Raw genomic sequence first — 12,796 nt, forward strand, 5'->3', positions numbered from 1 at the left:
AGGAAACACAATAAAGCTGAGGCCAGGGAACACACTGAAGCTGAGGCCAGGGAACGCACTAAGGCTGAGGCCAGGGAACACACCAAAGCTGAATCCAGGAAACACACTAAAGCTGAGGCCAGGAATCACACTAAGGCTGAGGCCAGGAAACACACTAAAGCTGAGGCCAGGGAACACACTAAAGCTGAGGCCAGGGAATGCACTAAGGCTGAGGCCAGGGAACACACTAAAGCTGAGGCCAGGGCAAACAATAAGGCTGAGGCCAGGAAACACACTAAAGCTGAGGCCAGGGAACACACTAAAGCTGAGGCCAGGGAATGCACTAAGGCTGAGGCCAGGGAACACACTAAAGCTGAGGCCAGGGAACACACTAAGGCTGGGTAAAGACACTGTTGCCTGCTAACCCGTACTCTGCTGCTCGTGCTCTGCCTCAGCTCATACCAGTTTGAGTGAAGACTCTGTGTGCAGTAACTTCAGCTGCCTCTCACAAGTGGGACCGTTTGACCCCCCCCCCCCCCTTTCCCACTGCCCCTCCTCCCCTTCACCAGTCTGTTTCTAACTTTCGCTCACCCACTCACTCAGTAGGACACAACTATAAGAGGAACGTGTTAAAGAGGTGCCAAAAATAGGCCTGTGGCCTGTGTTAGTTTATTCCAATAGCAGGTGTGTTTCTAAATCAGTCCTTGCACATGTCCACCAGCTGAAAGTAGATTTGCAGCTTTCAGGTTCAGGGCACCCCCACCCCACCTCCCCACCCTGCCTGGCTGCCACACTCCTGCTCCACACCCCTCCACTACTCCCTCCGTTCCACGCTCCACCTTTCCCCTGCTTCATCTACTGAATGGTACATTACCCAATATTGGTGGGATATTCTTACACTCCATCCTCTGTCTTCAGTGACTGTCACAACAAGATGTACGTCTCAATCAGAATTAAATCATATTCAATTCACTCATTTGTAACTTATCATATAGTATACTATTGTTTCCTCTGATATTTCTGATATGGGTTGTTTTTATACTGTATAATGTATATAAATCTGATGTTTTTATGTTTTGTTTATTTTTAGTCTTGGGTGTATGCGGCTGAATTATTGAGATGTTAAAGGATGTATGCATGTGTGAGTTTAATATATATGTTTTAAGCTTGGTGGGCGGTATACCATATTTACTGTATACCAGGGTATTTTGATATATTGAAACTAATTATTTGAGGTTTTTCACTTTCATATTTGTAGCTACTCTTTAAGTAAATACCTTTAGTTAACTTGTGCAATACGTTAGGAGATGAAGCAGATCGCATTCTTCATTTCACCTGTCACATTATTTGACATTATGAAGCTCACCGTAGTTCCCCCAGGACAGTGGAGCCAGTCGTGTTTGTTTGAAATAGCACAACAGGAGAAAGCAGGAGCAGGTGAGGCCAGCTGTGTATTGACAGAGCTCACGTTTTATATCGAAAGTCAACCGTGTTATTTTGCTTCAATAGACTGATCAGGGAGATGCAACTATAGTTTTTCCGTCACGGAAAAGACATTAGTGCAACACATTCGGCAGAAAACAGCTTCATTTTCATCAGATGACAACAGAAGTGCAACGCTACTTGGCTGTTAGCTAGCTACACAAGTAAATTAGCTTCCAATGAAAAAATAAGCTGCATGGCCATCATATTTCTAATGTTTATCATAGAAAGAATGTAGCCCGTTACATTTCCTAATGTTGGGCTTAAAGTTAATCTTGCATTTTACCAGAGAAAAGTAGGCTACACCGAGAAAAGTACAGGAGAAAAGGTAGCTAGCTACACATCAGTCAGAGCGCTGTCTGTTGATAGAATGCCCATTCATGGATTCTCATCTGAGGGGAGAAGTGCAACTGAAGTATGAAATCAGCCTGATGCCGACCAGAAATTACAATAAGAAGCATTTTACATCTGCGTTTACAAAACACAGCAAGATATTTCTGAAGCGTTTTATCTTTCTTTCCTGAGTGAAACACGCAGAAATCTGCATTAACTCGACCCCTAAGTTAACTTGCAAGTTAATGTAAGTAAGTGGCTGAACTAATAGGATGACGGGGCATCATATTGTGTTAGCTTTCTACCATGTTTGAGAAGTCAAAGCTCTTTGGATGAGTTACCTGTACAGCTTACACAATCTTGATTTCCTTGCATTTTTTCTCCTCTCAGTTCTCGGCCTGTCTTCTCCTCTCCCCTCTTCTCTGAGCAGAGCAGGCATGCCTGTTTCCCTAGCAACTCCAGACTCCACACAGACACAAGTGTAGCCTATACATGCTGATCCAGAGCCAGTGCTGTACTTCCTTAAGACAAGCATGCGTCTGGAACTTTGTTCATTTGGACAATGTCTCTCGTTCACATTCGCTTGTAAATGTCCAAACTCACCAAAAATGACATTCGGTAGCGCCTACCTAGATATGTATACATTTCGTAGCAGAATTGCCTGTCTCTGAAATTAGTTTATTTTTGTTTTGTGCTCATTAGCGTATTTAGCTAGCAGCCTCCATCGAAATTCGCTAATATCTGTGCTAATTTTGTTAGCATTCTGGTAACAGATGCCCAATGGCCTTTTTTTGCGTTTTTTTTGGAGCCACCTTGTGTGACCGTATATCCTGGTATGAGAGAAGGGCGGAGATGAGAGGATGATGGTATGACGATCTGGATACCACCACCCATCCAATGTTTGAAAACATTTCAATCTGCAGGCTGTTTAATTTCTCCCCCAGTTTGTCGGAGTGCATATGGCAGTATGCCAACAGTGTGTGTTAGATGGTAGTGTTTGAATATATGTTCTGAACACAGTTCCTCGCATTTCTACCCTTGACTCTAATCTCTCCATTGGAGCCAGGCCGGTCGGCACACATGTGGGCTAACCATGTGACCCGCCACTTGTGTTCTGGTTTTAGAGGGGAGAGCGAGCTACACTGGTGACCACCACAACAGGTGAAACAACACGGACTGTCATTGCTATATAGGGAAGAAAGTGGTCTGTAGCCCGGCGAGCCCAGCAATGCCTCCTGTGCAACTACAGCCGGTAAACAAGCCCCCCCCCCCCCCCCCCACTACACACACAGATACACATACACACACAGAGACAGTGCCACAGCCATTCTCACACATACTCCAAGACACTTGATCCACCAGGGAATTCTACACACACAACTGACTGAAGTCTAGTCTTCATCATGTTGAAGCTACACTATCATCAGAAACACACAGCCAGGCCTATGGAGCCCAGCAGCCGCCTGTAGCAGCCCGTTTCCCTGAAGCCCAGGCAGGTTCCCTTCCTAACAGCCTAACAGCCGCAGAGGTAGAGCCGTGCCAATGACAGAGAAGAGCTGATGCAGCACTCCTACCAGCTCACTATTCTGTTCACATCCTGCCCGGCCCAATGCTGCAAAAAACACCTTCAAGATAGATACATAGTACTACCTCAGGGAATTTACAAGGTTCTTTATAAAGTTACAAAGAGGATTCAGGCATTCAAGGGAGAACACAGACATGGTAGCAATACAGAATAGTATTTTATGCCAGGTAAGATATGATATAAGTATTTTTTTAAATTGAAAGATAGCATGCATACATGTTTTAGAGTGCAAACAGAGAAATAAGGAATAAAAAAAATGCCTTACTTGACCTACTGGTGGTGGGTGTGAATGAAGCGTTGCGATTGGGTGCCTGGCTGACGGCCGGGGGTGGAGGTGGCATTGTGGGCGGAGTCAACCTGGGCTGGGTTTTGACATCAGCAGGTGAATCGGGCATCGTTCCAACCTTCTGTTCTGTGCTACCTGCAGGAGAGAGAGAGATGGAGAGGGAGAGAGGGAGAGAGAGAGAGAGAGAAAGAAAGAAAGAAAGAAAGAAAGAAAGAAAGAAAGAAGAGGGTGAGAGAATGAGAAAGAAAGAAAGAAAGAAAGCGAAGGAGAGAGAGAGAGAGAAAGAGAGAGACGGTTACAAAGAGACAAACATGAAGACACATCAGACACCAACACACCCAGATGCAAACATCCAGGTACAGAATGCACACGATAAAAATCTGATCCAAACAAGCAATTTACTTCTCAGAAAAAATTCTTAATAGCTAGTTGTATTTATTGATCAGTGTTGCTTCCATTATCTGAAACCCAATCATGACCCACTGATTTGGTATGAGAGAGAATGTATTGATGGTCTGGCTGTGAGGTCTTGTTTCTGCTGCAGAGACTCTGTGAACGATGTTGTACTACAGCAGAGAGATAGAGAGATGGGGGCTTGGAACAACATGCAAAATATTTGAGCTCTTGGAGACATAAAGTAACACCTGCTGGTCCGCTCAGCTGCTGCTGACGGGACCCCCCCCCACCCCCACCCCAACGCCACCCGTAGTACTGACATGCCTATCAGTGTCCTGCAACCCCCCCCCCCCCCCCCCCCCCCCCACTCTCCCTTCCCACCCCTCCGCCCCAGTCCCACTGATACTCCCCGCCTGTCCCCTCTCGTCCTCCATATGGACAGGCGCGTGACAGTCAGTGACAAGTGCAGCTGGATCTGCCGCTGTCCATCACAGAGACACTTCTACGAGGCTGGAATGAGGCCCCCAGCCGGGACCAAACAAGGAAAGGCAGGGCTGCTCCAGTCGGGGACAGGAGGGACGGGACGGCCTGGAGCGGTCAGGTGGCATCGCCTTTTCCAGGAGATAGGACAAGGGCTGCTATTCCTCTGTCGTGCCCTGTCGCCTTCCACATACACCGGGACACACTGGCTTGTCACTGCCCAGTCCCCACACTGGCTTGTCACTGCCCAGTCCCCACACTGGCTTGTCACTGCCCAGTCCCCACACTGGCTTGTCACTGCCCAGTCCCCACACTGGCTTGTCACTGCCCAGTCCCCACACTGGCATTCGTTCTGCCTCCTACTACGACCACAACAACTCTTGTAGTTTCTTATGCAAAGCTGCAGAGAGAAGGCTGTAAATGTCGGTTTCTTTTTGAAGTATTAAAAGGTCTATCGATTGCAATCTCAACTACATTGTTTACACATAATCACATACTTTTTCATTCAAAATAATATTTGTTCTTTGAAATAATGTGGATAAAATGTAATAATCTTTCTAATATATTTTTCGGGGGCCATGCATACACATTATCCAGTGAGAGTAATCAGCCCTGACTCAGTGTTGGAGTATTCAGTGTTAAATGCTCCATGGTAAACACTGAGTGTAACAGGGGAAGCAGCAGCCGTCAGAGGGATGTGGGTGGAATGAGATCCTTCTGCTACAAAAACATGAGCTGCCGAGTGTGATGGCTTTCACAGCCATGGAGAAGATAGCTTTACAGTGTGTGAGACCATGTGTGTGTGTACACACCGTACTTATATATGCGTATACCCTGCGAGTCCTGGACCCAGTATCTGCATTAGACCAGTACAGAGGCATGTGCTGAGGAGGAAGGTATTTAAGCCAGGCCTCTCTATCAGCTGTCTCGGAGTTCACTCCACTGTTAACTCCACTCGGACAGCAGGATCATGTCGGCCACGCAGGGAGCAGCTCGCAGGGAGCCTCATAGACCTACAGGCACCCCACTAGCATGTAGTAGTAGTACTCCAGACCATGTTTGGAACAGACCTCCACCCCAACCCACCCGCTAAGCTGCAGCCGCTGCCGCCTCCACTGTCAAGTGCAAAAATAACCAAACACATCGGGTCACTGCCACACAAGCAACAGGAGGATAATTAGGTCTTGACCTCCAGGGAGAGCAGCTGGAGGATGGTGGAGGGTGCAGGAGGGTGCCGCGGTCCTCGGGGTTAAAGTGTTTCTGGGGTGGCAGGGAGAAGTCACCTCTGCAGCCAGGACGGACAGGCGCAGCTCCTTACTGCTCTTCTCTCTACTACTGAACTACTAAACTCAGATCCTCTGCTGCTGACTATGAAAAAAATATGCAGGGCACACTGTGTTCCAGAGCAATGGTATGAATGGAACCCTTCCACAGTATTCCTGCCACAGTTAACATTCTCTTAAACTCTTCTCTTCTCTGGGCTATTTCCATATTTGCATGTAGAACTCCCAAAAAGCTAGGCTCTGATTTTCAAGAGTGTTATTCTAGATTCTAGAAGTTACAATGGCCATTGAAAATCTGACTGTGGTCCTCTCAAACACAAGGGGCGCTCACCAGGACACCACTCCGATCCCCCTAAACACAAGGTGTTAGTATTGAAGCCCTGCTAGGGGTGGGCGATATGGCCAAAATATTATACCACCTTATTTTTCAAAAATTGGACGGTATTTTTTGTTTGGGAGATCATTTCCACAGTGCTGCATGATGTGGGCATATCATCTAGGATGTATTTTTAACCAAATGTTGCAATTGCGATTTGACTTGCGAATTAGAGCAAAAAAAAAATAATCATGGAAATATAAAACGAATCTATGGACAGGGTAAGAAAAAATAACCAGTGAAAGGATTGGGCAGTATCATAAATATAAAGACTATTCTAATTCTATAGTTAGAATATAATAGTGGGCACTTTGAATACAGTGTTGTTTGAGATGACAACGAATTAAAACGCCAGGGAGGAGTTCTTGTGACAGGATAGGAACTAGTGTTGATAAGTGTTTTCTAGGGGACCCTATCAGCTTTGGCTACATTGAATGTTTTCTCTTAGCTACTTCATGTAGCCAACATATTCTTGCTTCGCATATTTCTCTGATTTAGAAGATACTATTGCACAAACAACATGCTGATTTAGGTCTACACCATCACTGGTATTGTCAGGCTGTATTAGCTAGCTACGTTTGCTCTTACTCAGTACATTTATTAGCTAGCTATTAGCTTTAGCGGCTAACAATTAGCGTCTCACAAGATTTAGGGCAACTTGCTAAGAAAAGACAAACTAGCTGTTTGCTGATGTAAGAAACACAAACTAATAGTGTCACTATAGAACGCTAGTGGATTTATGTTAAGAAGAAAAGTGAAAACAGCATTGTTGTCATCAGTATTGTTGTTGTATATGCTACATTGACCATGCAGACTGAACGCAAGTGTCTTGTGGTCGAGGAACATCAAATGGGCTCCTTGAGTGACAGGGGGCGTGGCTAGGTCTGTGTGGAAAGTGTCACGGGGAGAGAGATGACTCAAGTAGCGAAGTCAACTATAAAAAGTGACATTACACATGGCATATCACATTTAACAAACCAAACATTCAAATACCGGTATAGAAGGTAAAGTAAAAACCCAAACCAGTCCCTGCATCAATACTGGTATATTGAGCTGGTGGCTCCTGCCAGTAGGACTGCAATGTCCCCACTCCCAGCCATGGACAAATGTAGACAGGTACCCTGCCTGGCCCTGTGCTGCACGGCTGGGCTGCCAGAGAGAAGAGGAGGCAGGCAGGGCAGGGCTCGTCCATCAGTCACCACACTCAACAAACAGTATTCCTGTTCAGGAGCTATTGTAGCTATACTGACTGACTTCAACAATAACAAAACAACTAAAGAGGACCGCACACAAACTCTTTGAGGCCTGGGTTCTTGTCACTTTTTTGCTTTAAAAAAATACAGACAGACTGACGATCCCTGATTGGTCATTTCACTCGAATCTCATAATGTACACGCACTCTATTTCCATGACGACTGAACAATCTTGACCCACCCTCTTGACTGTGATTTGATTGAAACAGTGACCATTTTGACAGAAAGCATGCCTCAATCAGGGCTGTTCATTTACTCCTCGGGGAGAGCTCCTTCACATGGCAACTGCTGCTAGGGCTCCCGAGGGGTTCTGGGACGGCCTGGCTGGGAGGGCCGAGACTCCTGGGGGAGAGAGGAGGAGAGGAGTCCTGCCCTCCTGGCCTGTCTGCAACTGCTGTGGGATTACTCACAGCTGTTTAATCTGACCAGCTAAAGGATGCACACACACACACACACTCACACACAACTCTGGATTTCATTTTTAATACATTATAAAGTCTGCTCTGTCCGACCCCCCCCCCCCCCCCCCCCCCCCCCCATCTGTGGCCATCTGTGCTCCCATTGTGCTGAAGGACAGGAAGGACTCGTGCCAAGGGAAAAACAGAGAGGGAAAGACAGAGTGAGATGGACAGACTGGTAAGAGAGAGAGAGAGAGAGAAACAGAGTTGATGGTCCACACCTCAACAGACTTCCTGGGTAGAGCTGTCAATCCCCCAGCATGTCCATCTGACCACAGCGTGTGTCCTGTTGCTTTCACTGTGTTTCCTCTGTCTAATTAAGGAACCATGGCATCGGAGCACCACAGTGGATCCTGTTCAGGGGAGAGGTACAGGACGTTCTGAGCCTTCCTCTTCTTCCTTCCACGCAGCCCTTTTATCTCCCACTCAAAGTGGATCTACACAGTAATCAATACAGAAAATAGGATACAATGCTGCCTCATAGACTCCCTGAGGATTTGGGAGCCCGGCGCTGGCTCTGGCCTTAGCTGCAGCCCACAATATGCAGTCAAAAGCTTTTGCTGATTACACTGCTGTCAGTCTCTCCTGTACACAGCTGTATGTTTCCCGTAATCACGCCTAAAAATGGCTTTCAGGGAAGGAACGGTCAGTCAGCAATCTGTGTTCTAAAAAGGGTTTCAGTTCAGTCCTATTGTGCTACAAACGAGATGAAAAACTATTTCGTGCGAGATCACACTCCAGTTTGTCATTCTGGAGCTATTTCTGGGTCTCTTGATAGATTTCAGGACATACGCTTTCACTAAAACCACCAAACACACAAGAAACCATCATGTAATGACAGGCCATTAAGAGGCTGGTTGGCTGCTGGTAGTGTCTCTGTTATCACATGGCCTATCCTTCACATTAGAACAGAGCTACTGTAACTCTGCCTTAGACGCAGACAGACTCTGAGGTGGTCTCTAGAGATCTTCTCTTGCTCCTCTGTCGCTCTCCCTCTCTCCAAATGGGCTCCTCTCTGGGACACATACCCCGAAATCGCTCCCTGTCTCTAGCGCTCTCCCTCTCTCTCTCTCCCTCTCTATAATTCCCCCAGTCTCCAGGAATGCTGTTGTTTTTAATTTCTCCCAGCTGCTCTGGCTCGGTGCCCGCCCGCCTGCCTTCCCACATCTGCTCCCCATCAGGCCGCTGAGTAGTCCACACAAACACAGGCCTCACATCAAAACATGGGGATTAGAGCCCTGCGCCTCGGCCCCAGGACCCCGCACCCCTCTCCCTAGCCCCCTCCAGACTCCCTGACTCCCCATCCCCATCGCCCCTCTCCTGACCCAGGGATTGACAGAGACCCCTTAGCATGGGAGTGGGTGGAGGCACCATAAAGAATAGACTAGGTCTGACGGGAGGGAGATGTTGGAGCAGAGGGATAGTAGGTTAGATAGTGATCAGACATGCTGGATGGATGAACCTGGCATTGATGATGATGTAAAGGTCCTCCTGCCTGGGAGAACTCAGTCAACCTGTCTGAATGGCAGACTCTCTCTCTCCTCTCTCTGTGTCTCACTCTGTCCCCCTCTCTCTCTCTCTCTCCCTGTGTCTCTCTCTTTGTCTCTCGGTCTCTCTCTCTCCATGCGTCTCTCTCTTTGTCTCTCGGTCTCTCTCTCTCTCCCTGTGTCTCTCTCTTTGTCTCTCGGTCTCTCTCTCTCTGTGTCTCTGTCTCTCTCTCTGTCTCTATCTCTCTTTGTGTTAGAAAGCAGACTGGGGATCATCTTGAGCTGATTTGGAGTTCAGAGGCTTTAGGTTCACTAATGACAGGGTGGGAGAGAGCCTTGGAGAGAGAGCACCCCCAGCTCCCTCCACAGAAATGTACAAGCACGGAACAAGCAAAAAATACACACGTTACCCTGTTACTTGAGAATCACTGCGATACTACACAGACTGGGTTGAACAAATATGTGAAAACAAACATTCAGTGGGGAATAAATGTCTGTTTAATAATGGAGAACTGAAAGGCCCAGGGAGAAAATGCATGTGTGTGTGTGTGTGTGTGACCGTGTGACCATGTGTGTGTGTGTGTGTGTAGAATGAAAGAATGACAACATAGGGAAAGTTAGACTGAGCGCAGCAGGAGCCTCACAGCACATACAGTAATAACTCACAGAATATATGTTAAAACCATTTAGGGTGTGGCGGCAGTGCAGCGGTGACCCATGGGGTGTGTAACTGCTGAGACCCCAGCTGTGTGGAGGAGGAGGGGGTCCTCAGACACTCCATCCATCTGAGGAGGAGGAGAGGAGAGAGGGATGAGGCCAGACACACTGGTTCCTGGGCTGACCTAGTTAACACTGAGTTACTGGGCAGAGGACACGAGCTGACCAGGACAGACCAGGACAAGGTCAGTGTAAAACGGTCTAATACACAGGAGAGATCAGCTCTCTCCTCGTCTGCACCAGTCAGAGACAGCAGATACAGTGCTCAGATGTCTGAGACATGAGGCATGGCCAGGGAGAAAGGTAGAACAACATGGAAAACAAGGAACCAATACTGGTACTCCCTACTCTCTACTTCTCTGTTTATGTTTAAATAGGACTCTCTGTCTCTGAATTGTTCAGCGCACCAATGAGTATTCCCTTACGTCTTTGTGTTTATTCATTTACCGACTACATAACAGTTTATTCCTCCACCTCTCTCCATCCCCCCTCTGTTTGCTGTTTCTGGGTAATGTTAGTGGCGGGCTGGTGGAAAAGCCAGCTCTTGATTTGAACTGTGAGGGAGAGGGAGACTTCATGGTGATGGTGACGAAAACGCCCTGACGAGGGACCTGCGTTTCAGAGTCGGCTTCCTTCCCCACCCAACACAACAGCACTTGTGAGACAAGTTTCGGTTCCCTGCTTCTCTGTACTTTAGTGTGCTTGTCATGTGGCGCTGACGGCTGTGATGACTGTTATTGATATAATTGTATTGAAGTCTAGCGGCCATCTGTTCTCTTCAGGGAGGGCGTCGCTCGGCAGTGAAGTGGTTACATGGAGCATATCGCTACTCACAGAAAAAAACCCGTCCTTTTCACATTTTCCCAATGGCTGCTAATAAAATCCAGATGTTCCATGGAGCTCTGTTTCTCCTCCATCCCCCCCTCCCTTTCTCCTTTTGCTCCTACCCTCCCTCTAGCTCTCTTTTTCCTCCCTTCCTCTCTCCTTCCCCCCCTCCCCTCCCTTTCTCCCCAGCCGCTAACCCAGAGCCATTCCTAAATAAAGGAAAGTATTTGTGACATTCAGCCGAGACGGGCCGTGCCAAGAACAACTCCCCGGCCTGGCACATCTGGAGTGTGTTAGGACGGCACTGGGCACTGGCACTGGGCACTGGCACTGGCCAAGACACAGAGACGAGTGTGCGGCCACTCTGGGGATCTCACACACATACACATACCAACAAGAACTAACTGGCCCGTTGTTTGGATCCGTCAACATCCTAATTTGAGCAAAAAAATATGGCCTCTGCAGTTTGCACCAAGATTCTACTCATACTGGCAACACAACCAAAGGGAAGAAAAGCTGGACTTCCAATCGTATCAGACAAGTCCACAGCTGTGTGCTCACAAGCAGCTAAGCCCTAATTCTCAGGTGGACTTGTTGCTGTGTTGTTTGTGTTCTTGCTGCTGCTGTTCTATCAGACCCATTCAGCAGGAGAGCGTGCTCAGAGTGCGTGGAGCTGGCTGGCTAGAGGCTCCAGGCCCACTGTAAAAAGCTCACACCTGAACATCAATAACTGTCATCTCTGCCACCTGGGGACTGCCAGCGCCATGGGCACACAGCCGTCACCAGCACATCTGCCAACGCTGAGAGAGAGAGGGAGGGAGGGAGGGAGGGCACAGAGCAGAACAGAGAAAACACTAAAACATGGCGGGTAGAGAGAGAAGAGAGAGTGGGGGAAGGTACAGGGATATATAAAGTACACTATAAAGACATAGAAAGAGAGAGAGATGAAGAGAGGTGGAGAGGAAAGGGTTGGGTAGAGGTAGGGGAAGCAAAAAAGAAGACATGGAACAAGAGAGAGAGATGCAGGGAGGAAAGGGGGGTGCAGGGAGGAGAGGGGTGCAGGGAGGAGAGGGGGGTGCAGGGAGTAGAGGGCGGTGCAGGGAAGAGAAGGGGGTGCAGGGAGGAGAAGGGGGTGCAGGGAGGAGAGGGGGACTTATTTGGCCCAATTCTCTTCCTTTGCTCCTTCTCACAGAGGCAGCCTCAGCCTCTCTCTGTCTCTCGCTCTCTCTCTCCTGCCAGCTGAGAGCTCTGCCTCAGGGTACAACAACATTTAATTTGAGCTTGAAAAAAGTTTAAATGAAAGTCATTTCTCTCTTCCACCTTCTCTGGACAACAATGAGGTCACAGTTCAACAAGACCCCATCAGACCTGACCTCACATGATGTAATTTCTCCCCAAATTGAGTTTATACTTAATACATTTCCAGAACAACTTTGAATAAAAGTGTTTATTTCTCTTATGATTAAGATTTATGACAATTTGATTAACTTTGGCCTATTTAACAGTAACAGTAATGGACCTGCTTTCCCCTAAACACCCATATTATTCAAATTATGGGGGGAAACCGTGCCAAAAATTACCCTCGATCGGAATCTGTTTATACTGTGCACTTACACAAACAAGCTCCCCTATCAAAACACCTGCAGCTTCACCAAACACCAATTAGCTCATCAGGCTTTTAATTACTCTGTTAATTGCATACAGGCAGCATGAAGGGCGGCTTGGGAATAGGGCGAGGAGCTCTCCTGAGGGCCCGCCTTGACAATCCTGACAAAAACAAAGAAGAACTTTGCCAATGACAACATTGACGCTCCGGCTGCTGTTAACAGCCTGGCTGCCTCATCGTCATCGCCCAT

General features: G+C 47.6%; 1 protein-coding gene across 7 annotated transcripts in view; it reads right to left on the bottom strand.

Moving 5' to 3' along the window:
• The window catches only part of LOC139385101 (protein CBFA2T3-like), a 53,800-nt gene that overhangs the window by 19,105 nt on the left and 21,899 nt on the right, over positions 1-12,796 (bottom strand). For 3 of the 7 annotated variants that reach the window (XM_071130157.1, XM_071130156.1, XM_071130163.1), the window contains exon 2: positions 3,645-3,796. In XM_071130157.1, the coding sequence (XP_070986258.1) occupies positions 3,645-3,796 (152 nt within the window). Of the gene's footprint in view, positions 1-3,644; positions 3,801-10,064; positions 10,135-12,796 lie in introns of those variants that run through there. The other 4 variants (XM_071130162.1, XM_071130159.1, XM_071130160.1 and 1 more) reach the window with 2 other exon arrangements.

The sequence above is a fragment of the Oncorhynchus clarkii genome, chromosome 26 (genome assembly GCF_045791955.1).
Source record: "Oncorhynchus clarkii lewisi isolate Uvic-CL-2024 chromosome 26, UVic_Ocla_1.0, whole genome shotgun sequence".
Taxonomy (NCBI): domain Eukaryota; kingdom Metazoa; phylum Chordata; class Actinopteri; order Salmoniformes; family Salmonidae; genus Oncorhynchus; species Oncorhynchus clarkii.